The following is a 23,287-nucleotide window of genomic DNA, read 5'->3' as shown; positions in this document are numbered from 1 at the left end:
TCCTCGTGAATTTGCTGTTTAAATCTAATATGGCCGTGCCGTGGGGATCTTCAGTAATGACAGCGGGCCCTGATGTAACAAGCAGCAACATGAAGGAGCAGGGGGCCTGTCATAAATCATTATCATTTAGAGTAAATGATATTGAGTGGGTCTCTGGGGCTGTCGGTCTCTGTGAGGCTGATGACCTGACTGTCTAATGACAATGTTACAAACAGAGCAGATAAATATCAGAGTACGGAAGAAGTTAAGTTAAAAATAGAGATAAATATGAAGTTTAGTTTTGTCTGACCACAGGTGAGGCAGACGGCGTGGTACCTTGCTGGCTCTGAGGATCTGGAACATGAGAGGAAGGCCATGCGTGATGAGTTCCTCAGTGTACTCCTCCTCCTCGATGCAGCTGAACTCTTTCAGCAGACCCTGGATTAGAGGTCGGCGGTGCTGACTGAAACACGTCCGCAGAGACTCCAGCCAAGTGTGCAGAGTCCAAGGAATGCCTGAGACATCGAATTCACACACAAACACACAGAGAACGTGTAAATGTTGCACGCAAAATGTGATACTGTAGATAAGGCATGCACATGTTTTAGAGAGCGAACGGACCGAGGCTTCGTATGTCTATGGTGATGTCTACGTGGCCGTGCTCCGAGCTGTGGTACATGGCTTCTTTCAGGGCTTTGAGTTTGGCCTTCCCGGTCCGGATCAGGTCGATCTGAGACGGACTTCTTCCTTCCAGCTCCGAACCCTCCGCCAAAATCTCTTCCAGGGATAAAACGTCCCCTTTCCCTTTCTCTGTGTGGGACAGCAGCTTACGGAACACGTTCCTGCCAGAACAAGAACACAAACACAGAACTTGATTTGTCTGTCAGACTGTGACTCTGCTTTATTACTCTGATTGTTTGTGCCTCCTGTCCAATAACAGCACAAGTGGAAACAGGTGTGTTTGTTTTCTAACCCACACTTCTGTGTTTGTGTTCAGTTATATGACATTCTCTGAGTCATGGTCATCACTGATAGGGCCCCACAATCTGAAATGAACTGTCTCACGGCTTTAATTGTTTTTGCTGCTTGTGGCTCAGTTTTAATGAACTAAGAAGTGAGATAAACAAACGCTTTCTGCAAAACAACAAACAACAAAACATCCTCAGAGTAACAACTTTAAAGCATACGAGCTCTTGTTTGTCTTTTTGAGACTTTGAAAGAAGTGACTGGTGTTAAATAGATGTCAGTTAAATAGTAGCGAAAGATCGTGGTCGACTAAACCGTTTCCATGCACCCAAATGTGAAATTTAAATCAGCCTGTGAGGTGAAGACATCATTTAGATGAAATCTAGGTTTTTAATTTCTAAGTTGCAAACACTGAGATACACTTGATTTGTTTGCTCCTCCGTGTGGACCAACTTGGAGTCGTCTTGTTATGAAAACCTGACGCTCCTGTGACCTCTGTCTGTGTCATTTTGTAAAGAGTGAATGGGAGGCATTAAGTGATAGACCATACCTGTAAACTAACAAGATTACGCTCTTTTTGCGACATCAGCAGCATTTCAGAGTCACTTTCAAGAAGTTTCTAATAAAGAACAATGTAACTTTTCATTAATCATAAAGGAAATGTTTGAAATATTTAACCTGCACATTTCCATTTAACTAAACTGATAGCATCATGTTGAGAGTCTGTAAGGAAGTGCACAGGAGGTCAGCTGAACACGGAAACAAATCTGTGGAAGTGGAAATATCGGCCCTGGAAAATAAAACTTTAGAAAAAACGATTGTGCACACTTTTGTGTAACTTAAAGAAGAACACTAAAATGTTGGACTTGTTTTAGCAGAAGTTGGACAGAGATTCACACAGTATTTACAATTTGAAAATAGATTTGATAAAAGTTAAATAAGTTCAACTTTTCAATCTGTGTCCTGAATTTAAAACAACTCGCACTCTGTAAAAGTGCAAATACTCAGCAGCAAAAACACACAAACTCTGCTGTGACTGTGTTTGTGCATAAACAAGATCATAACTAAACACACAGCAGAGTGTGTGTCTTCTGTTTGTTCACTGTGGAGTGTGTGTGTGTGTGTGTGTGTGTGTGTGCGTGCACTTACCTGTGTCCGTGAGCCGCTGCCAGGCTGTACGAGTTCATGTCTCCCTGCGGTGCGGTGGAGATGCCGTTGCGGTACATGGTTCCCACCATGGGGTCGGCCCCCCGCTCCAGCAGCAGACTCACCAGCTCAAAGTTACCTGTGCATGAGAGACCATCAGCAGAGCTCTTACACCCACAGACACCAGAGTGAGACACAGAGGACGAACATGTGATGATGATTCTGCAGGCATGCCTCACGCTGACAGTCAGGTGTTATTATCAGCTGCTTATAGAAGGCCAGCTGCTGCTGTCAGCGTGCTTCATACAGCGAGACAGGAGGAGGAGGGTGGAGTCACGCTGTGTCTCTGTACCTGCAGCCGCAGCCAGCTGCAGCGGGGTATCCGTGTAGTTCTCCATCCCGTCCTGCAGGGAGCCCTCCACGTTGGCTTTGGCATCCAGCAGCAGCTGCAGAGGGGGCCGGTGGATGATGGGAGAGAGAGAGGTGGAGCGAGATAGGTGAGGAGAGGCGGACAGTCAGGTTAGAAAAGATAAATGTTTTTTACTTCGCTTCCTTCAGTGTATATAACAAAAATGTGCAGGGAACAGCTATTAAACATTTTCTGCAGGTTAACAAACTTCTTGAACTTTACAGCTGGTTTTTATTCATGAAAAGGATTTAGATGTTTTCACTATTTAAACAAATAGTTCAAAAGTTTTACACTCTTTTGGTTTATACCACTCTCATATCTGGCAGTTTAATAGGAAGCACAGCGGGTAGTTAGCTTAGCACGATATGGTCAAATATATCTTTGTATCCTCTAAAACCAAAATGTTTCTTTTTGCATTTATTTTTGTACGGATTAAATATAAAATATATGTTACTTTGTGATCTTTACACGTAGCTATGTTATGTCTTCATGCTACATTTAGGCTAAGCTAACTATGCCCTTCTCCAGATTTCTATTGGCCGTACAGACGTGACAGTCAGTCGGTCTTTATACCTAACTTTAAGAAAGTGAAAAAGCTGATTTCCCAAAAGGTTAAAATATTTGTTAAATGTTTGCTGATATTTTTATAAATTTAAATACATTAGTGATAAAAAAACACTCATTTTGACATTAGGCTAATCTGTTAGCTGGGTTATAACCATAGTCATCTTCTTTTCGGGTGGCTTTCGGATCACTTGCACGCTGGCTGACAGACATTTATCACCAATAAATGATGCTGTGACCAATCAGGGGAAGAATATTTTAGTCATCTAATAAGATGAAAATTGACAAACATCCAAACTTAACATTGTGGAAAATAAAGACATTTTTAATCTATGGCCATTTATCGGTCTGAGTTTAATGTTTGTCTTTTATTTGATGCCCTCAGAGTTCAAACTGTGACGTCAAATGGATTTAAACATTTTCCATTAGGATTCAATGATTTAAAATCCAATGTACAGATCATTTAGAGGACAAGCACATTAATTAAACCAGGTCAATAACAGTTTGACCTCTGTGTTTCCACTAACTCCACTCGCTAATGCAGTTTGATCCTTGAGCAAAGACTGACAGGAGGTCATGTTTAACTGTTCAGACCTAAATACTGACTTGTTAAATTCTCTCTTCACAGATGAAAAGATCAAATTAAGCATCTCAGAAACAGTGTCTCAATAATCCTGAGAGATAAAACTAAAAAGAGCGACAGGAGAAAACTGGCAGCAGAGAACCATCATCATCATCATCATCACCACCGAGAAGCGCTGATGACAGAAATGACACAGATGACCAACCATGAGCTGAAGCACAACGAGAGGTCATGATGAGAGAGTCACAGGTGAGAATGGACGTCACTACCTGCACCACAGGCACATGTCCGTGCAACACAGCGAAAGTGAGGGGCGTCGCCTGCCGCGTTTCGGGAAAGACTGAGGGGTGCTTGTGCACTGAGTTTGGCACCTGGGGAGGAGGGGATACAGGTAGGTGGGTGGGGGAGGGAGGAGGGAGAGAGGTGAGGGAGAGAGAGATGAAGACATTAACACGACTACATGAACTACGGAGCACAAGACAAGCAGCTGCAGGGAGGAGAGGGAGGAAGCTCTATGGGAGTGATTAACCAGGAACCCCGGGGCAGCAGGGAACTGGATGTCACTGCGTTAGCCTCCTAATGAACACGATGGATTGATCTAGTCTGCACAGGGCTGTCCTAATGCTTCCGCTCTGATCTCTCCTCCCTCAGCTGTGGGTTAAAACTCTCAGGACTCGGACCCAGCCTCGCTCAGGCTCGTCTCTCCGCTCAGGCTGCAGAGACAAACGAAGGCGTGACACACATGAGAGACAGTCACATGACCAAAGCACACAGGCACAGATCTCCATCATGCTGCTTTGGGAATGAGGGGGATTCATGTTTGATAATGAGTGACAGAACGACCTGTAGCTTCACTTATTTAAGGCTTATTGAAGCTGGTAAAAGCTGCTCGCCAAATCTCTGAATGGACTTCAGATTTTCTGTTATTGAACCTTATCCTTTACAAAAAGAAACAGCACCCAGGCTGCAGTCAATCATAATAATCGTTCCTGGTCTTACCTTTGGACTGGGCTGATGATTACCTGTTTACTCTGCTATGAGGCCTGCACGGTCTGAGGAAAGTCTGCAAAGTCTTATGACATTGTTCAATACTATGACGTGCAATACATACACAGAAGTGTGCATCAAACCTAAAGTGTTACACTTCCTGTGTCTTTCAGCTGTTCTCCTGTGTTTGTATCAAGGTCTTCATCAACCACATGTTCCTCTCCTTCCTCAGTGATCGGCTAGCTAACCTTACAGTCGGCACCAAATTTACACCATTCAATTTGAGGGTAGCTGACTGCTAGCTGGAGCTCCATCTGACTGACTGAATGGAGTCAGTATATGACCTGTGTTGTACGTGTTGTTTAATGCACATGCTCATGTTGCCCTTTCCCATTTAATAACATTGCTGTGCTTTTTAAATGGTTGACAATTCTCTCATTATTCCATAATTTTACAGATACACAGTATTTACAACAACACTAACTTAGTCCCAAAGATGTCTTGTTTGGTTGAACCCACTCTGATAGTTGGAGGGGTGTACTTTAAGGTGTTGAGAGACTTTAAACATCATATATCATAGCGAGGTTACTCAGCTGAATGAAGCTGAGAGGATTCAGTCTTTATGTTTCAGAGGACAATGCTTCGTGCTGTGGTCATGAGGGATGAATGCAGCAGACACAATGGCTGATGGGACATGTAGTTGTTAGTGAGGTGACTAATAAAGGCCAGGATCAGGAGGCCGTGACTGAACCAGCTCTCTGAAGTCTGCACACTGTCACAGGATGACATCCTGATCTGTGATCAGTCTGTGAGGGATTCATTTTAAGTCAGCTGATCTTTGTGTTTCTTTTTCACCTGACGGAGAGAAAAACGACTCAGCAACAAACTTCTGCGTCCCAATTTTACACTCTACTGAAAGTGAGTTTCATTGCACAGATAAATTCAGTCTGTTTGCTACACGTCGTTTAATGTGGCGGGGCAGTCAGGGCCTCATGATCCTCCGCTCCAACACATTTAGCACCATGACATGACAGAGAGATGAGGGACAACACAGCGCACACATCATGAGCTCCTGTTATACCTCTGACCTGCCATAAAACACTCCTCCTCGATGCATACTCTGCTGATTTCTCCTGATTAAATGTCACTTCATAAACACTTCGTAGATCAGTTTCATATTTTAAAATCTGATGAGGGCGATGTGAAAATAATCCTTCCTTCATTTGACTTTGATCAACACAAAGCAGAATGGCATCAGAAACTTCAGCACTCACCTCGCTGTTAATATCCGCTCCTGCATCCAGCAGCATCTGGACCATGGCCTCGTCTCCACGGACACAAGCGTACATCAGCGGGGTCATCCCCTGCACACGCACACACACACGCACGCACACACACACACACACACACACACACACGCACACACACACACATGCACAGAGGACAAGAGTGATCACATCATTTCAGGAATTAAAGATGCACTCCCTTTTTTATTGTAACACCCAAGGGCATTGTCAAATCCCAACTTTCCTGACACACTTCTAGTGACTCCTGCGTACACACTGTGTCTCTTCCAAGACTTTCTAAGGCCTTAAATCTTACAAATACTCAGAGGTATACGTCTCGATGTGTTTTGTTAAATAAAATGCTGTCCCCAAAAAAGAAGAATTCCCTAAAGAATATTTCACATTTTAACCCTAGCTAGAACAGTTTGACAACATATTTGAGATTAAAGACGTCTTTACATATTTTTACCTGCAACATTTTTAAATCAAATGCTTTTTTAAGACCTTAACAAATCTAATTAAAGACCCCGAAAACATCAAAACAATTTCTTTGGTAGAAAAGAGGATTTATTGAGTCCTGCTTTGGAAAACAAAATGTAACTCTCCCCTCGTTTTGGTTCAGTGCTGAAAGCAGTGCCGATTCACTCTTTTTCAATCCATTAACCAATCAGAGAAGGGTTCAGCCATATTAATAAGCCTTTGCTCTGACATTTACTTAAAAGATCAGAGAGGCTGCTTTCAGTCATTGTAAACATTAACATGTGCACTGTAACGTCACTGCAGAACTAGTTATAAACTTGACAGGACGGAGGAAAGTAGGATTCAACAGCTTTCACCCCCATGGTCCCTAAGGACGAGGTCTTTTGGAAAACAACCTCTGACACCTCTCTTCTCCCAACCAGCTCTGATCTTAGCTCTACTGTATCCAAATCACGACTGACGACAGCGAAACAACGCCGCGCAGCCAGACTCAGTCACAGTTTGTAGCTAGCCAACATATCGTAAACAGTAAAGCTTTCAGAGTCTGTAGGACATTACAGTCACACAACTTAGATTGCTTCTATACTCTTTGTTACAGTTATGCCGCTGCATCAGCCTTAAGTGCTCCATCTGCAGATGTAACACCTGCAGCAAACTAACAGTAAATTTAAGACCAACATTTCCCTGATTTTAATTGAAGATCTTTTAAGACTTTTTAAGAAGCAGCGGGAACTCTGAATAAAGTATTACAGATCAAAACTTTTGCTCCGCTCTAAACTTGTGTCCTTGACTGTTCCTCTCTCCGGCACCTTGAGGCTGATGAGAATATTATTGTGCTATTGATTTGATACCAGATGAATCGATGCCTCCTCTGGGCCATCGGGGACATCAGCAGAGCGTGTCTGACAGAAACACAGAGGACCAGACTTTGCAAACTTTCTGCTTAGATCAGCCCTGAACCAACAGTGGATTTTTCTGTGTAAAATGATGAGTTACACTCGCAGTATTCCCCTGGTGATGTACTGTACTGGAGGTGTGAGCTGTGATATAATGCAGAGAGGAGAGCTGCAGGAGGAATTTACAGCAGAATAAGCTTTGATATTCATGACTGCCTCTCTGCTCACAAGTCTGCTCAGTGCTCAAAGGTGAAGGAGCAGAGAAAATGTGTGTGTGTGTGTGTGTGTGTGTGTCAGTGTAAATGTGCCTGCATATGCATTATTGAGTGTGTTGACTGTGCCTCTAACCTGCTCACTCATGCTGTTGATGCCATCAGGCCCCAGCAGGTTGACAGCCTGCTTCACCAGGTCCGTGCGTCCGCAGCTGAGCATGCGGAAGCCCAGGTCCTGCAGGAACTTCGCTTCAGTCGAGGCAGCATCCAGTTTCCTCGAGGCACAGAAGCAGTCATCCGTTCTGAAGGGCAAAGCACACAAAGTGATTCACAGAGCGAGCAGACTCTTTTGATTGTTTGCAATGTGCCACGTTTTCTCTGAACACCTGACAAGCCTTCTGTTTTTAACACTATAGGGAGGATGAGTGCAGGGAATATGCATTTCTTTTCTGATGTGCGACTTTGAATGCGACTTCACATGTGCCTGCTGCTGTTTTTCATGTGCAGATGAAGAGGCTGGGTGCACACGTGCTCCGTACCGAAGCTGACGCGGCTCACAGTCCACTCCGGGCAGCAGCAGTCGGGCCGCCTGCCGGACGTCATCGCTGTCCACAGAGAAGCTGCGTCTGTGCTCGGTGTGAACCACAGCCACACGCACCCACTCCATCAGAGGCGGCAGCACCATGAACGGCCTGTAGGGGGAGATAGAGACACATGTTGTGGCCACCAGAGACTCGCACTGAACTTCACTCATCCTCAGTACTTAGTGTGCCAGGCACTTGCAGGGAAAATCCAGCTAATACAGAATGTGATTATGTTATTTAAGAGATCTTGCCCGGTGCAGCTGATGTTTGAGAACAGGATGAACTCTGCTAGGAGCTGAAATCAAAGACCTAAAGCGAGCAGGTCTCAGAGAGGAAGTCTGATGTGAGGAAATCTAAACTGAGCAAGTGTAGACTGTAAGATCAGAGCAAACATGCTGTTTAATACAGTCTGTGTAAAGCAGGAACATTTGTATCCACCAGGTCTTCTTAAAGCCTAAAGCCTGACGGGGTCATGACATAATATGCTGACGCTGTGAAAGCCAAGGCCAATTTGCACTTAAACCAAAATATGCAAAATGCATCATGATTCTATATGCCTTTAAATGCATTTTCATGTTATGATGCATTACATTTATCATACAGGGACAAGTGTTGCTCTGGTCCTGTGAACATCACTGATCTCTCTGCAAACATCGTGGATGCAGAGTGTGCTCACTGCACGCTCACACAGAGAGCTCATTATCTGCTTCAATTAAACTGATGGTTTAATGATGTTTTGCAAACAGACTGTTCTGTAAAGCTAAGACAGTGGCCTGAAATCATTCAGCTGATCCTGACAGCAGAGGTCACAGTGAAAGTGTAATTGAGAGAACATCCCTGAGCGGCTCCACAGGACCAACAGATGTTCTTGGATGTAAATATATAAGAGATATAAAATCCTGCACGCTGCCATGACTATGAATAGATTAAATCCCTTCTCTCCCTGGTTTTCCTCCTCCTGCGTCAGAGCTCACTGCAGCCACACGTTATCCATATGCATGAAGATACATATGCATGATGTCACACTCTGACCTTCCTTACTGTACCGACAGCATGTTATGGATATAAATACACTGTATTCACGTCAGTAAAACAATGAGCTGTCATAGGCACATTATGCAAAAGACAAACACACTCTGCATATGGCTGCAGAAAGCCCCATTTAGAAGACTCTGTTAAGAGTTATGATGACAGAAGTTTTATGACTTGAGGTGAAGTAATAAAGTCCTGTGTTTACTTTGAACTTTCTGTCTCTATATAAACACAAATATCTCTACTGCCTTATAGTAGAGGAACCAAGGCCCTGAAAAACTGAGATAACAAAGCATAGTTTTTTTAATTATAATTTTTGGTTGTTTTTGGAACATAAACCAAAAATAGTGAAAAAGAAGGCTTCTGGAAAAGGGACACCATCTGCCTTATCACATGTGTCTCTGATAATAAACTTCACAATGACACCAAATTTGGACCGGACATTCACAGACACTTCCTTCTTACAATAAGTAAATTAATACTTTTAACTGTCTTTGAATGAAATGTACACACTTAAACACATGAATTGTAGGTGAAAATCTAAAATCAAAAGGTATGTATATTAAAGGTTTTTTTTAAAGTCAAGCTGAAACAGCATTTCAAGAGTATCCAGCTTCCGTATCGTGACGTATTTCCGAGTGAAACAGGACGTGCAGGCGGGACATATCATCAGAGGGATTTGATTTGATCGTTGAGAAGTGGGTGTAGACAGACGTTCTCCACAGCGCAGTAGCTAGCTAACTGACCGAGCGTTCTTGGTGCTCTGCGGCTAAATGTTGCAGATTGATTGGCTGAAATTGTTTGGTGCTAACTTACGTAAGCACACGTGAAATTTAGTTTTACTGGAAGAAAAAATGATCAGATTTTAATATAAGAATACGAAGAAATGGATTTTCTGTATTTTTTTGTCCTATATTGTCAAATAGATGCACAATATTACCGGGGATGTGACATTTTTCATTTCACCTCGACTTTAAGTAAGGAGACCAATCATCTAAAGATGTCACTTATATGTACTACAAACTGTTATGTTTTCATAAAGTAGATTATTTGACTCTTCAGTTCACCCTGTGATGTCACCAGCTCCTCACAGTGGAGCCAGCACAAACACGACTCTGAAAGCGGGGCCCTGTCGGTGTAAATGTGTGAAGAGAAGGACACAAATATAACTATAGATTACAGATTACATTCTGCATACATTCTGTCTTTGTATTTTATATATTGGTGTGATATTATATGATGATACTCTGAGCCAACAGGCTGCTTAACAGAATACTGTCACATAATTCAATGAATAAGAAAATACCCCAAAATATATATATATATATTATAATATATATAATATAATATATAAAGTTAATCATTAATAACTAATCAAATATATACAGTATTGATATATCCTGGAGTCGTCTGAGGCTCTACAGCCTATCGTTGTGTTTTAATTCAAATCAATCAGATGAGATGACACTTAGCCTCTACTCACAACATTAACCTAGTTTCTTCATAGAATACATTCAGTAAAGTGGTTCCTTCTTACACTTTGCTGTAAAGGAAAAGTTCAAAGGAAGTGTTTGTGAACATCCCGTCCAAATGTAGCGTCACTGTGATGTTTATCACATCAGATACGTGTCGTAAGGCCGATGGTGTCCCTTTTCCAGAAGCCTTCACTATTTTTGGTTTTTGGTAAGATCCAAAAAACAAACAAAAAAAATGGTTTGCATGAAAATATTTTTATACAACCACCCATTTCATAAAGTAGACATGTAGAGAAGTTCTGATGGTTGTGCTTTGTTCTACCTCGGGTAGGGGTATCTCGAAAACGAAGGCCTTTTTGAGGGTTTGTTCCTCACTGTTTCAAAACAGGCTTGTAACTTTAGTTTTAATGCACAGAGGTGAATTACAGATTTAGCATCATTACAAGAAGCCTTTCCAACATCGACACAGATTTCAGAAATCTGTTGGTGTCTCCATCAGGTCACATCACCGAGGACAGACGAAACAAAGAAAAGGAGGTCAAAGACAAACAGAGAGAGAGGGACAGTGGAGCGTGGAGAAGAGGCGTCTAGTGAATGTGACGTCTGTGAGCGACAGGGAGGACTCGGAGCCTCATCGATGAAAGTGAAGCGGCCAACATGGCTGACGAGCAGCAGCAACTGATTTACACGTTGGAGCAAAGTTAAAGTTCATTATTTTCACTATGTTGTTCTTTGATTTGAAGTTCACATGATTTCAGTTTAACAGTCTCCAAATATGAGGTTAGCTTCAGTTAGCTTAGCATAGAAACAGCTGATAGAAATGTCATTCTGAGGACTGTGAGGACGTTTCAGAGGCTGGACGCTGCACTGATACTGCAGGACACAAGCTTTATCGATACTTCTAGAGTTATACTTGTGGGCACTTTTACCACCTCTGATGACCTTTAGAAGAACACACTAAGGCTGATACCTGCGATTATAGGTATAAAAAACGAATCAATGATGAGGGTTTGAAGGAAATCGAAGCATCTGCCAGTTCAGTATTTTTTCATAGTATATTTCTTTCAATCATCAAAGACTCAGATCAGAGCATGAAAATCAGTCAGAATGCTGAGGCAGAAATAACTTATTACTTACTTAATAAATGTTTTGAATGAGGCGTCACATTCCTCTGCTGTGACTTCTTAATGAAACTCGTGTGTCCTCTGGCTGTACAAAGGAAGTCTTAGTGCCTGGAGTGTCCTTGACACGTGCTCGGCCCACTTCTGTCACTCAGTGTTAATTATGCTCCCATCAATGCTCCTCTGAGCTGAATGGAGGATCTTAAATAATAGTTTGATCTGCTAAGAAATGCAAACCTTGTGTTTTACTCACTTCAAAGCAGCCTGACCTCCGGCCACGTGACGCTGTCGGTCCCACAGACTTAATTAAGGCAGCGCACAACACCTCATCAAGAGGCAAGGAACGTATAATGCAACACATTCCCCACATGGAGACACTGGTTCACCAGAAGTTCAACGTCTTTTCTTTTCCATTCAATCCTCATCAAGAATCTCAGTAAAGCAGAGACATTCCTGAGGAGGTGACTGCAGACTCTGGGCTTCCCCTAAGTTTGGCTCCAATGTGCTTAAAAATGCTTAAAACAAACTTACATGATGTGATTGTTACAGATTATTATTAGACTTAAAGCAGATGTGAGTTGGTCACACATAAGCTGAAAAGTTTCTCCACTATAGGCGATAAAGCCTGCAGGCCCAGAGGACGACTGTTCAGGCTCACCTGACAGCGCTGATTCCCTCTCGGCTGCAAGCTGACGGGGTTTTACTGTAAGACATACTGAACATGTCGAGACTACGAAGCGTATAAAGAACCAGCTCATAAACTCAGCAGGAAAAGTGTCCAAAACCTACAGGACGCAGGATAAAGGGAGTTAACACCATGGAAACTTTGCCTAATCCTTATGTCATTCACACATAAGTCACCAGCACAGTGCTGCAGCTGTCGGCTCATAATGTCCCACTATGTCAGGTTTGTAATTATATATACTGTTTGAGCACATGAGGGTGAACGCCCGCTTCAGCAGCCCCTTCCTGCCGCTGCTCGGGTCACCCAGAGGGCTCGAACAAGGAGCCAATATGTCGACAATCCACTTTCTTCAGGAGGAAAACATCTGCTGTGCCTTTTCAGGGCGAGCACGGAGAGACAGAGATATCATAAAGTGTGCAGAAGAGTTCAGTTACAGCACGATGATCTCTGCAGCTCTCTGCTCTGGATCAGGTCTATAAAGTGATCACTGAGGTGAACAGGAGGGCAGACGCAGGAGCGTAAATTCAGGATAACTAAAGTTATCCTTGTGTGCTCTGTGCTTTTTGTTATTGTCCCAGTGCACATTAAAGGAGTGATGTGTTTACTGTCCCACAGTGCAGGATGAGAGGAAGGGGTCTGATGGTTTAATCAATACCAGACAATTCTATTATTTTACCTTCTTTTGGTTTCACAGCTTAAATATGAAGTTAGAGGGGAGTAAACATCTTGATATTGTGACTGACAGCTTCCTTTCTCTAACCTAAACACAGCTAATAATAGCCTCTACTCCTGTGCTGCACATTGTGCTGTATCACCTCTTCATTAGATGTTTCTGGTACAGCTCTTCTCCAGCTCTTGTTCTTTGGTGAAATGTGAGTTTTACATGCTGTCAGTAACAGGTTGTGAGCTGCAGCACAAACCTGTTCACGTGCGTGTTCTCAGGTTCTCACCTCTCAGAAGGAGGTTGATATAAGTCATAACCTGTGTCCCAATTTGGGGGCTGCATCCTTCTATTTAGGCCGACTGCGTCACGTATCCGGAGAGTCATTGTGCACCGATTCAAACAAGATGGCAAGTTTTTGGTTTCAACTTAATCGAATAGCTCGAGATACAAATGTTAAAAAAATGAAAGGGGCCTTGAAACAAATTATCTTTATGTTACATGACGTTAGTTATGAGAGCTAGTTTAGCTAGCATTTCAGATTGACCTTAACGTCTACACGGGCTACCAATGACTCATCCTTTGTAGCCTGCGTCCTTCGAAGGATGCAGGCCCTGAATTGAGACACAGCTAGTTAGTAAGATTTAAAGAGACCAATTTAGTTTAGTTTAGTTTAGTTATTTTGCCTTTTATGCCTATTTACAGAGAGAGGACAGTGGATAGTGTTGGAGACAGGGGAAGAGAGAGAGGGGATAATATGCGGCAAAGGGCCGAGGGAGGGGGTTGAGCGCGGGGCTGCCACGGTCGCCTCTGTATTTGGGCCGTGCAATTTAACTGTTGACCGAAACTGACCCCCAAAATTCTATTTATTTCAGTCCTCAAATTAAATTGAATCTTAATCCTGCAATACGAATTGTTTCACCATATAGAAGCAGCAAAAAGAAAAGTAAAAAGTGCTTTGAAAAAGTTCTAATCTTTTGAATCTTTAGCTCTCTTTTTGGTCTCCTCCAGCTCCTGTGAGAAATATCTAGCTCTTTAGCTGCAGACCGCTCCACGATGTTCACCAGATCGTCTCTAAATGTCCCTTCTCTTAATGCAAGGCTAGCATACAGTGGGTTTTGTTGCCTGGTCATAAAACGCTAATGAGAGACGCAGTAGGGAACCAAAACAGTGAAGCTGGATGCTGGAAACAAAAACAATGAGCTGAAAGATGCTAAAACACTGTAGGGCTGGATGACATGATTCTCTGCCCGTTCAGCATCACAAAAGAGCTTTTCACCTACACGCTGTGTTTAGCTGCTTATGAAGGGATCTTTGTTATTAAGGGATCAACATTAACTTCCTGTCTGTGTTGTTTATGTTCAGTGTTGAAGACTTGTTGTTGACTTCCTGCTTTACCTCCTCTTTGCTCCTCACCTCTCTGTTTGTAGTGTGACCTTGGAGGGCTCCACGTTGGGGTTCTCCCACTCCATCTGCGGGCAGTGCATGAAGTAACACAGCGTGTAGATCGCCTCGGGCGCCCACTGAATCACACCGCTCTTCTGGTGGACCGGCGTCCCGTTGTTGTGGTTTTTCATATACAGTGGCTGCAGGTGATGCATGGACCGGGACACCAGGTCACCTACACACACACACACACAAACACACACACACACACACACACACACACACACACACACACACACACACACACACACACACACACACACACACACACACACACACACACACACACACACACACACAGAAAGATCAAACACAAAGGGAACATGAGTGAGAAAAGATGTAAAGACAGAAATATTCTGAGCACACGGCCTTTAAGAAAGACGTGTGGGAATCATCCTCATTCTTCCAGCTCCCTCTGAGCTCGTCTGTCAGGGGAAATCGACAGTTTCCCAGCACCACAGTCAGGAGAAAGACAGGGTTCATCCCAGTCCTCTCTGTGCAGCTCACAGAGGGAGAGCAGGGGAATAAGCATGCTCAGGACTGCACTGTGTGGAGAATGAATATTTATGGATAAACATTAGCTTCTCCAAGCTATTTCCTCTGCATAATTTGTCAGTGCTTTAAGGTCATCCAGTTGGGCTTGAAAAATCAAAGCTTTAAAGGTTCTGCTAATAAAAATTTGAATATTCTCTGGCGGGTTTTAAGGAAATTAAACAGTTCTTGGAAGCGCACGATCAGACCCTTTTTACACACCGGGGACCAGGCGGACGGCCTTTTAGTGCTGCAGACATGGAGAGATGGAGTGTTGGACATTTCTTTGGACTATCATCCACTTGAAGAAAACATTATGACTGTGGCACCTTCGTTATTGAGCGGCCGAGTATGCCTACATGAAAAACAACCCTTTTTTTTAACAGCCTGGGCACAGATCCCATTTCTCTGGAAGCTGTCACATTTCTGTCGCTTCTCCTTCCCGTCTCGTCCCACTGCACCAGAGACATGTAATGAAACTTAAAAACCCTGTGTCATTCTGTTCTGGTCAATTTGATGCTATTCAATCTAAAAAAAAAGAAATAGCACATGATGGCTCTTGTTCCCCGCTCTGAACGAACTGTCCTGTGTGTGTCTGTGTCTGTGTGTCCAATACAATGTACAATACCGAGCGGGAACAAACAGCCATTCCCCTGGACAAAAGTGTTTGTTTAGCATCAGAATTGTGCTATTTGGCGCTTGCCAAGATTCCATTTAGGCCCGGACAATGTGTGAGGCGACTGTGAAGAGGACGCCCCAGTGAGGGGAGAGCATTCATGCAATAAAACAGTCAATCTCTCTGCTGTCCTCTGGGAACACTGTGACTGTGCTGATACCGAAATGTGCTGGACAACATGATGAACTGATGCAACAAGCAGGAAATGTTATAACTACCTCCTGTTCAAAATTTAAGTGAAGGCCCTGCAGATTCTCCCTGTATTATCTGTGACTCCCCCTCATGCATCTTCCTCTTAATTGTACCAATGAGGATACAGATTAGCTTGTAAGAGTGCCCTCTAAAGCTCGCTGAGGGGAGCTGAGGTGGTCAGCGCTTACGTCTTATTTATGCTGGCCTGTGACATTTAGCAGAGCAGACTGGCAGGGCTGAGGAGGAAGATTATTTCTGAAAGAGGGCAACAGTGAAGCAGCAGCAGCAGCTTAACACACGGGGTGAGATTACTGCCGCTTCCTCAGCAGGTGCACGCAGAAATAACTGCAGAAAAAGGATGATCTGGTTGTTTTCAGTGACCAAATGTCAGCACGGGAGCAGGAGGAGAAGGATGCTCGGAGGTACAGAAATCTAATAAGCTAAAGCGTCAATATCCTTTTCATTACAAGATTCAAGCCTTTAATCGATACCTCGGCCGGGTAATTAATTCTTTATGCTAACAAGAAGAGGAGAGGTGGAGGGCACACGCAGAGGATCCTGCTCTTCAGGTATCTCAGTGATCACCTTTAAGCAGCTTTGAGTTCAAAGCTTCAGAAGAAGAGAATCACAGAAATATGAAAGTTTCAGTTGACACCTTTAAGGTCAGTAACCGTCAGTGCAGCTCCACATAACTAACCGCTCATTACTTCAGAGAGAGTGAAGGCTGTTTAATGTTTAACGCAGGGAGAGAACGTCTGCTCTTTAGAAATGGATTAACACTCATTTCTGATGGAGCAATTATATTCAAGCCTTTATAGGTAAATAAATATGCAGTAACCAGCTCTCCTCTGGGTATCGATGTATAAATGTGCTGTGCAGCTGCTGCCAGCGTCGCACTTTCTGTCTTTCAATTATTGCTGCTATGCTGCCATGATTACATTTAATGGTCGCCTGTGGCCATTCCGACTAAACAAGATGTTGCTAAGATATTCTTCCCGCTTGTACTTTGGTCCATTTAAAATCAGCCTGAGCTTTTAGCCCCCAAAAACCAGACACAATCCTTATGGAGCTCTGGTGCAGCTGAATCTGGTGCATTTAAAGTGGAAGGACTCAGTGAGGACGAGAGAGAAGTCAAAAAGAAAGAAGAACAAAGGCAACAGCTTAACAATCAGACTGCTGCTCTCTTGAATATAAAATATTGTCGATCAAGAACAGAATTATTCCTTTCATTGCCACGAGTGGAGCTCTCTCTCAGGTCTTTCCTCACCATTACTCATCCCTATTCCTTTTTCAGGAGGAGTCAAACATTAAAATCTGTGACACACAGCTTCTCTGCAGTAACCTGTGAGTTTGCCTCCCTGTGAGCAGTTTGCACTCAGAGTCATATCTTTGGCTTACTGTCAGAGGCTTTAAAGGGGCCCTATAAAGCTCATCTCTAGCTCTATATTTTAAACTGGGGATTCTACTCGAGTAGCTTTGCATGATTTACAGTTTTAAAATCTGCTTATTTACCTTACACTGACCCTGTCTGCAGACCCTCGGTTCAGCCTCTGTCTGAAACCAGCCGTTTCAGCCGCTGGCCCTTTAAGTGACTTTAAATATTGTAGTCAATACCTGCTTGTGACATGATGGCGGATTGAGTCTTTCAGTCACAATCTGTATATTGTTTACAGATTGTTAATAACTGAAGGAGGAAGTATGTGCTCAGAGGTGTGAGGACAGGGGATGTGATATACGTCGTTGTTCTGTAAATTCCACTTATACTTCACTCCAGGATACAGTTAAACAAACGGCTCCTACTGTCGAATCAAAGTAAAATAATAGATTTCATCTCTGTATTGCATATTACTTTTTAATTTTAGTTGATTCCATAACACTTCTGGTTTAGCATCATAGAGAACATAAAGATGGCACCTTTTTACCATGAAGCACGAAGATCATTAAATTGCTCCATCTCCTCTCAGATCATACTTCATTCATCAGTTAAATGTTCAACATTTCTGCCACAACAAAAGGATATTTGAAAGGTGTCAGTGAGAGCACAGACGGCCATTAGCAGCACCTTCTGTTACATCTGAGACACTTACAGGAAAATGCTCTGATTCCCTCAGACTCACATGAGAAGATGAAAAGCATCAGAGGAGATCAAAAGAGAAACAGCACGACTCTGCAGAAGTTCAGGTCCACTAATAACGACCAATGATGTTCAACACATTTTAACCAGCATTAATAACTTAGATTGTAAGACAAAGTACCCACAGAGGTGTGTAAGGCTACACATGAATTATTAACACTGGCTTTATTATTTTACTGCTAACTTTGGAGTAGATGCAGGTTATAATATTTGTTAAAGGCGTTAAAGGCAATGATGAATGTGACTTAAAAGGAAAGTCTTAAATCCGGCTTCAAGTGTCCATCAGTTGAGTTAAAGCTGTTTCTACAGGGAGCAGAGTTGTTGGCATCACCTCAATGCTCAGTACATTCACACCAGATGAATAATACTTCACAGCAAAATATTAGTTTTAGGACGACGGAAAAGTTGGGTTTGAGATTTTAAAACCATGAAATATTTAGGATGTACTGAATCTGACTTTATTCTTTATAACGGAAGAAAGGGAAGTGTAATGTTCGATATAAATATTATATTTCATTCTTTTGGACTGAAAAAGAGCCAGACACAGTTTTGCCTTAAGCAGCATCAGGTTATGATAAAGAGACTAAAGGAAAAGTTTGACTTTTGGATTCAAAACTCAGCGTGAGTTCAATCACAAAGACTATTTCCCTACTTTATTCATTCACTCACATCACTTTCTCTGTCCACCCCCTCTCTCTCTCTTCCCGCTGCATTTAATCAGCTGATCATGGGCGTTCCTTTTTCACTATTAATCAACCAGATTTTGCCTCGACCTCCATCAGCTTATCATCCTGCTGCTGTCAAATCTGTTCTCCCCTCTGCTGCTGTCAGCCGTCCTTTCAGGGCAGATTTGTTGCGCGCCTCCTTCACCCCATTCACCTCCAGTACATCTCATCCAGTGTCCGGGTTGAGCTCCTGAGTCCAATCCTCATCACGACCTTCATCCTTCCATCACCACCACCAGTGTCTAAACTCCGTACAGAACTTCCCCAGCCTGTTTCCTCTGTCTTCACACGCAGGGTGGGAGGCTGAAATTACAGCTTAACTGTCCTATGCTGTGTTCTGTTGGTCAATCTGACGGTTATCATTTCAAAGCTTCTTGATTCAGCAGCAACAGATCAAAGACAGGAGATGGAAATCTGAAGGGACATCAGGCCGAGGTTAAACCGAACACAATATATTTGATAACTGAGCTACTGTTTACAGCTAACGTTAGCATTCAACCACTTCCCTAGCTAACATTAGCATTTGATAGTGTTACACAATCTAAAAGAAGAGGTGTAAATTACTCACTGATGATGTTAACTAGCTTAAGGTTATATTAGCTAGGCATTAGTTAAATGATAATGTTAGCTGTTGTGACATCAGTTTACAAATATGTTGTTTCGATAACTCATTAGCAAATAACAGCAGCTAGCGTTAGCATTAAATCAATTCCTAGCAAACATTACTGTCAATTAGCTTATACTAACTTGACCTTTCCATGATAACGTTATGTTAGCTAGGAATTTATGCCTTTCCTATTATATTGTGTAACACTAGCAAACAGTAATATAAGCTTTCAGCCACTTCCTTTCTAACAGTTATATTATCTAAGTGGCAAAATGCTAAAGTTAGCTGTTGTCTGACAGTTGCTAACCGGTTTTCAAATAGGCTATGTTGTTCTAACTTGAACATAACAGTCAAAGTTAAAGTCAAAACTGCTAGTATTAGCATTCAATCAATTTTACCTTTAGCTTTCCTAGCTAACATTACGTTAGCTAGGATTTTATGCCTTTCCTATAAATATTGTGTAACGCTAACAAACAGTAGGGTTTCAGTCACTTGCTGACAGTAATATTATCTAAGTGGCTGAACAGTAAAGTTAGCTGTTGTCTGACCGTAGCTAAGGGTTATCAAATGTTGTTTTAACTTTAAATTCGGCCAGACTTCCTTTTGGATTTTCACTACGCATTGTCTTTTCAGTTCCTGATCAAGAAGCTATAGGACTTACGACCTGGAAAACAGCAGTATGACACTAACAGCATTTTAGCTTCCCACCCTAAGTGTGCCGTAAGAAAAATATAATGAATGCAGAGTATCCTATGCTGCTCTCGGCCTTACTACCACCATGATGGGCTCTTATTAGCAAAGAATTTGGATATTTCTCATCTTTATCATGAAGTTGCCCAATATGAAGTGAGATACGGTTATTTGCTCTCGAGCTAAGAATAAGAGGAGAAGATTGTTGCCTTTGTACAGATCCAAATGAGCTAATTCCTACATCCCGCGCTAAGCTAACCATCTCCAGGCTTCGAATTCATCGTACAGACATGTTGAGATGAGCATTTTCACAAATCTATTCATCAAACGTGACAGAGGGTTCAGTTCATGTTGTGTGGTTTGAAGCCAACAGACATCATACACGGAGAGGTCGCTGTCATTTGACCTTGTTTCACTCCAGCTGTATAGATTTACATATATATAGAGAAAGCCTTTTACCAATGCTGCCTCTGAGAATAGATTCAGCAGAGTTCCGGCCTGAGTTACACTGTGAGGATCATATGAAGCAGGGTTTTGTCAGGCGTGATTGACTGATGACGACACACCAAGAGTCCTAATAATTGCACTATTTGCAGGACTGTCATTTCAAATATGCTAATTTGGCATTTTGGCTGAAGAGAAAATGAGAAAATACAAAGAGGTAAATCAGTGGAAAACCTCTAAAATTGAGTCTAAATGTCAGAGCAGAAAACTCTCCTCGCAGGATGCAAATTCTACTGCTGGAGCAGCCAGTGTTATTTTACTCCATGAAATTTATGTTGAAAAGCTCGCAACATCTCTTTGCCATCTTTCTCTCTTTCACATACTCTATGTGACAGCCTGATAGTGCAACCATTGCAGGCTATTCTCCTTGTCTCAATTATTCATTTATTTCTCAGCCCGAGCTGTTTGCAGATTCTGTCGTTATTTACAGAATTCCTCTCCAGGCCTGATAACATTACCACTCCACTGAGCTCTGCTGTTATCCCTCAGCCACTCTGTCGTCTCGCAGTGTGTTTGCAGAGTCAACACAACAGAATGAGTCCTTGCTTGACCTCATCAATATGACATGGACAGTTGACAGTGATTTGCCTCCGTGCTGCAGCACCCATCTCCTCCATCCAGAGAGGAGCATTAGCTGGTTGTTTGCTCTGATGATAAATGTTTACACTTCATGTACTGGAAATATTTCTACAGCCTTGTCTTCACATACTGGTGCCTTGACAACGGAAAAAGACCCTTCCCCAAATATAAGTCTGTATGTTGTCTTTATATTTTCATGCACATGAGGAAATAATCTGTGCTTATGTGGCTGCATCTCTTCTGTAAGACGGCACTGCAGCTGCAACCAAGAAACCAAACAGCTCATCACTTCCAGTGAGCGTCTCTGTGATTATATCTGATTATATCAAACGGGAAAACATCAAGTTGTGTTCTCAGTGCAGCTGAGAAGCTTGTCAATGCAAGTTTGTCAGAAAGTTTCCCCCAAACAGAAAACAAAGTGGAAACTTTAACAAAAAGACTTCGATAACTTTTTTGAGTCGAGATAAGACACTCAGATGCTCATTATTCTTTAAATAATGACTCCATTGTGAGTGGACGGACGTTTAAATTAACTGTTAGAGCGCTCGTGAAATATAAGCTAACATCATTTTTGCTGAATGTCTGTAGTTCATTAGAGTTTCTGTCTTTGACAGTGTAACTCACATTCATTTAAATATGCACAAGCTTTGCAGGATTACAATAAACTGATTTACTGATAGCATGGGACAATATTAAAAGTCACTATGATATCAGCCAATGATCATCCAGCTCAAATGTGAAGGAGGCTTCTAATAGGGTTCGTTCCTAAGCAGCCACTACGAGCTTCAGAGCGTGTTCTGGTACAAACTGGAGCTTTTTAAACTCTGAACAATGTTGGAACAGACTGTTGGCTTATTCAGACAACACAAACACACAAACACACAAACACACAGCAGAGACAGCGAGCTGTTGTGTAATGCTAGCTGCTGCTAGCTTGTAGCCTGTGTTTCTAAAACTTATTTTCATACGCATAATTGTACAGCTGTTGGTCTCATTATGTATTACAATGTCATCATCTATACTGTTGACAAGTTTGTGCTTAAAGGCGCTACACCTTGTATGAAAGGTTTATGAAGGTTGACCCGTCTGTTAATTCATAGGGGACACTCTGCTTCGTGAAGAGCCCAGCGAGAGCATCTCTAGTTGACCAAAGCTGCAGACCAAAAATCCAACATGCTGCTTTGAAAGCTAACCGTCTTCCCTTCATATGTTTGCATGCTAAATTATTGCAAGAAGAGCAGAGGCCGATGAGCATCTCATTAATTTTACTAATATTTGGTTACAAACAAAACTCTAGGATCACCGAAGAAACCACGTCGATCATTTCAGAGCTGTTGAGACATTTCACCTCAAACCAAACATGTCATGATGGCAGGAGAACAAAAGTGAGGGGATCGCCAAAGTCTTTAGGATCCGGCTCACAAACAAAGAATGTCTCCATCCATCGAGTTGATCCTGAGATATTTTACTGATGAAGAAAAAATGTTGAACTTAGCCCTAAAGGAAAGGTAAGGGGATAAGTCAAAGCATGTATCCTCTGAGTACTGTGAAAATCCATCTGTGCAACGCTTGTTGAGGAATCTCTATAGATGAACACATTTATGAACCTTGTGATGGTTTCAGAGTAAACTTCATCAGAACAGAAGGACCCATCGTCTGCTAACTGTGAGAATCTGTTCAATGTTCTGCAGTTAAATGAAGTCAGGGATAAATATCTGATCAGTTAAGAGACAGCTTTGTCCTGCTGGTGGTGCTCAAGGGAAACACAAGGAACCTTTGTGTCGCTTTAACAGAATTCAATCCAATAGATGTTGTTTGGACCAAAGGTTTGAACCGACATGCTATCACCATCATCACGCTAACGAGGCTAACAATCCCTCTCTACCACTTTATAAGTGTGAGCAGTCGCTCTGCCTGAGAGCCGCTTATAGATCAAAAATAATCTCAGCTTTCCTTCAGATGGTTTAAAATCTGCTTCAAAGAATTTTCAGTCCAAGAATTAATTCTGGGGAAACACCAAGAAATGAACATGAGTGTTGCTGCCATGAGAATGATTGAATTTAAAACTTTTGATTATCAGCCAAACATAACAGGTGTCACATAAAACACACACGCAGCTCTCTGCCATGTTTATCAA

At 42.4% G+C, this 23,287-nt stretch overlaps 1 protein-coding gene across 2 annotated transcripts in view; it reads right to left on the bottom strand.

Moving 5' to 3' along the window:
- btbd11b (BTB (POZ) domain containing 11b) overlaps positions 1-23,287 on the bottom strand; it is an 80,175-nt gene that overhangs the window by 5,668 nt on the left and 51,220 nt on the right. Inside the window, exons 3-11 of one of the 2 annotated variants that reach the window (XM_069686987.1) lie at positions 14,483-14,687; positions 8,048-8,200; positions 7,645-7,810; positions 5,909-5,998; positions 3,917-4,018; positions 2,444-2,537; positions 2,095-2,230; positions 601-821; positions 316-494 (exon numbers count right to left, since the gene is read on the bottom strand). In XM_069686987.1, coding sequence (XP_069543088.1) covers positions 316-494; positions 601-821; positions 2,095-2,230; positions 2,444-2,537; positions 3,917-4,018; positions 5,909-5,998; positions 7,645-7,810; positions 8,048-8,200; positions 14,483-14,687 — 1,346 coding nt within the window. The remainder of the gene's footprint in view (positions 1-315; positions 495-600; positions 822-2,094; positions 2,231-2,443; positions 2,538-3,916; positions 4,019-5,908; positions 5,999-7,644; positions 7,811-8,047; positions 8,201-14,482; positions 14,688-23,287) is intronic. The other variant, XM_069686989.1, reaches the window with a different exon arrangement.

Source organism: Semicossyphus pulcher, unplaced genomic scaffold (genome assembly GCF_022749685.1).
Source record: "Semicossyphus pulcher isolate SPU_LCO1_2020_fin unplaced genomic scaffold, fSemPul1.0.p SCAF_8, whole genome shotgun sequence".
In the NCBI taxonomy this organism is placed as follows: domain Eukaryota; kingdom Metazoa; phylum Chordata; class Actinopteri; order Labriformes; family Labridae; genus Semicossyphus; species Semicossyphus pulcher.
The sequence above is the reverse complement of the archived record's forward strand: the minus strand, read 5'-3'. Positions and strand labels throughout refer to the sequence as shown.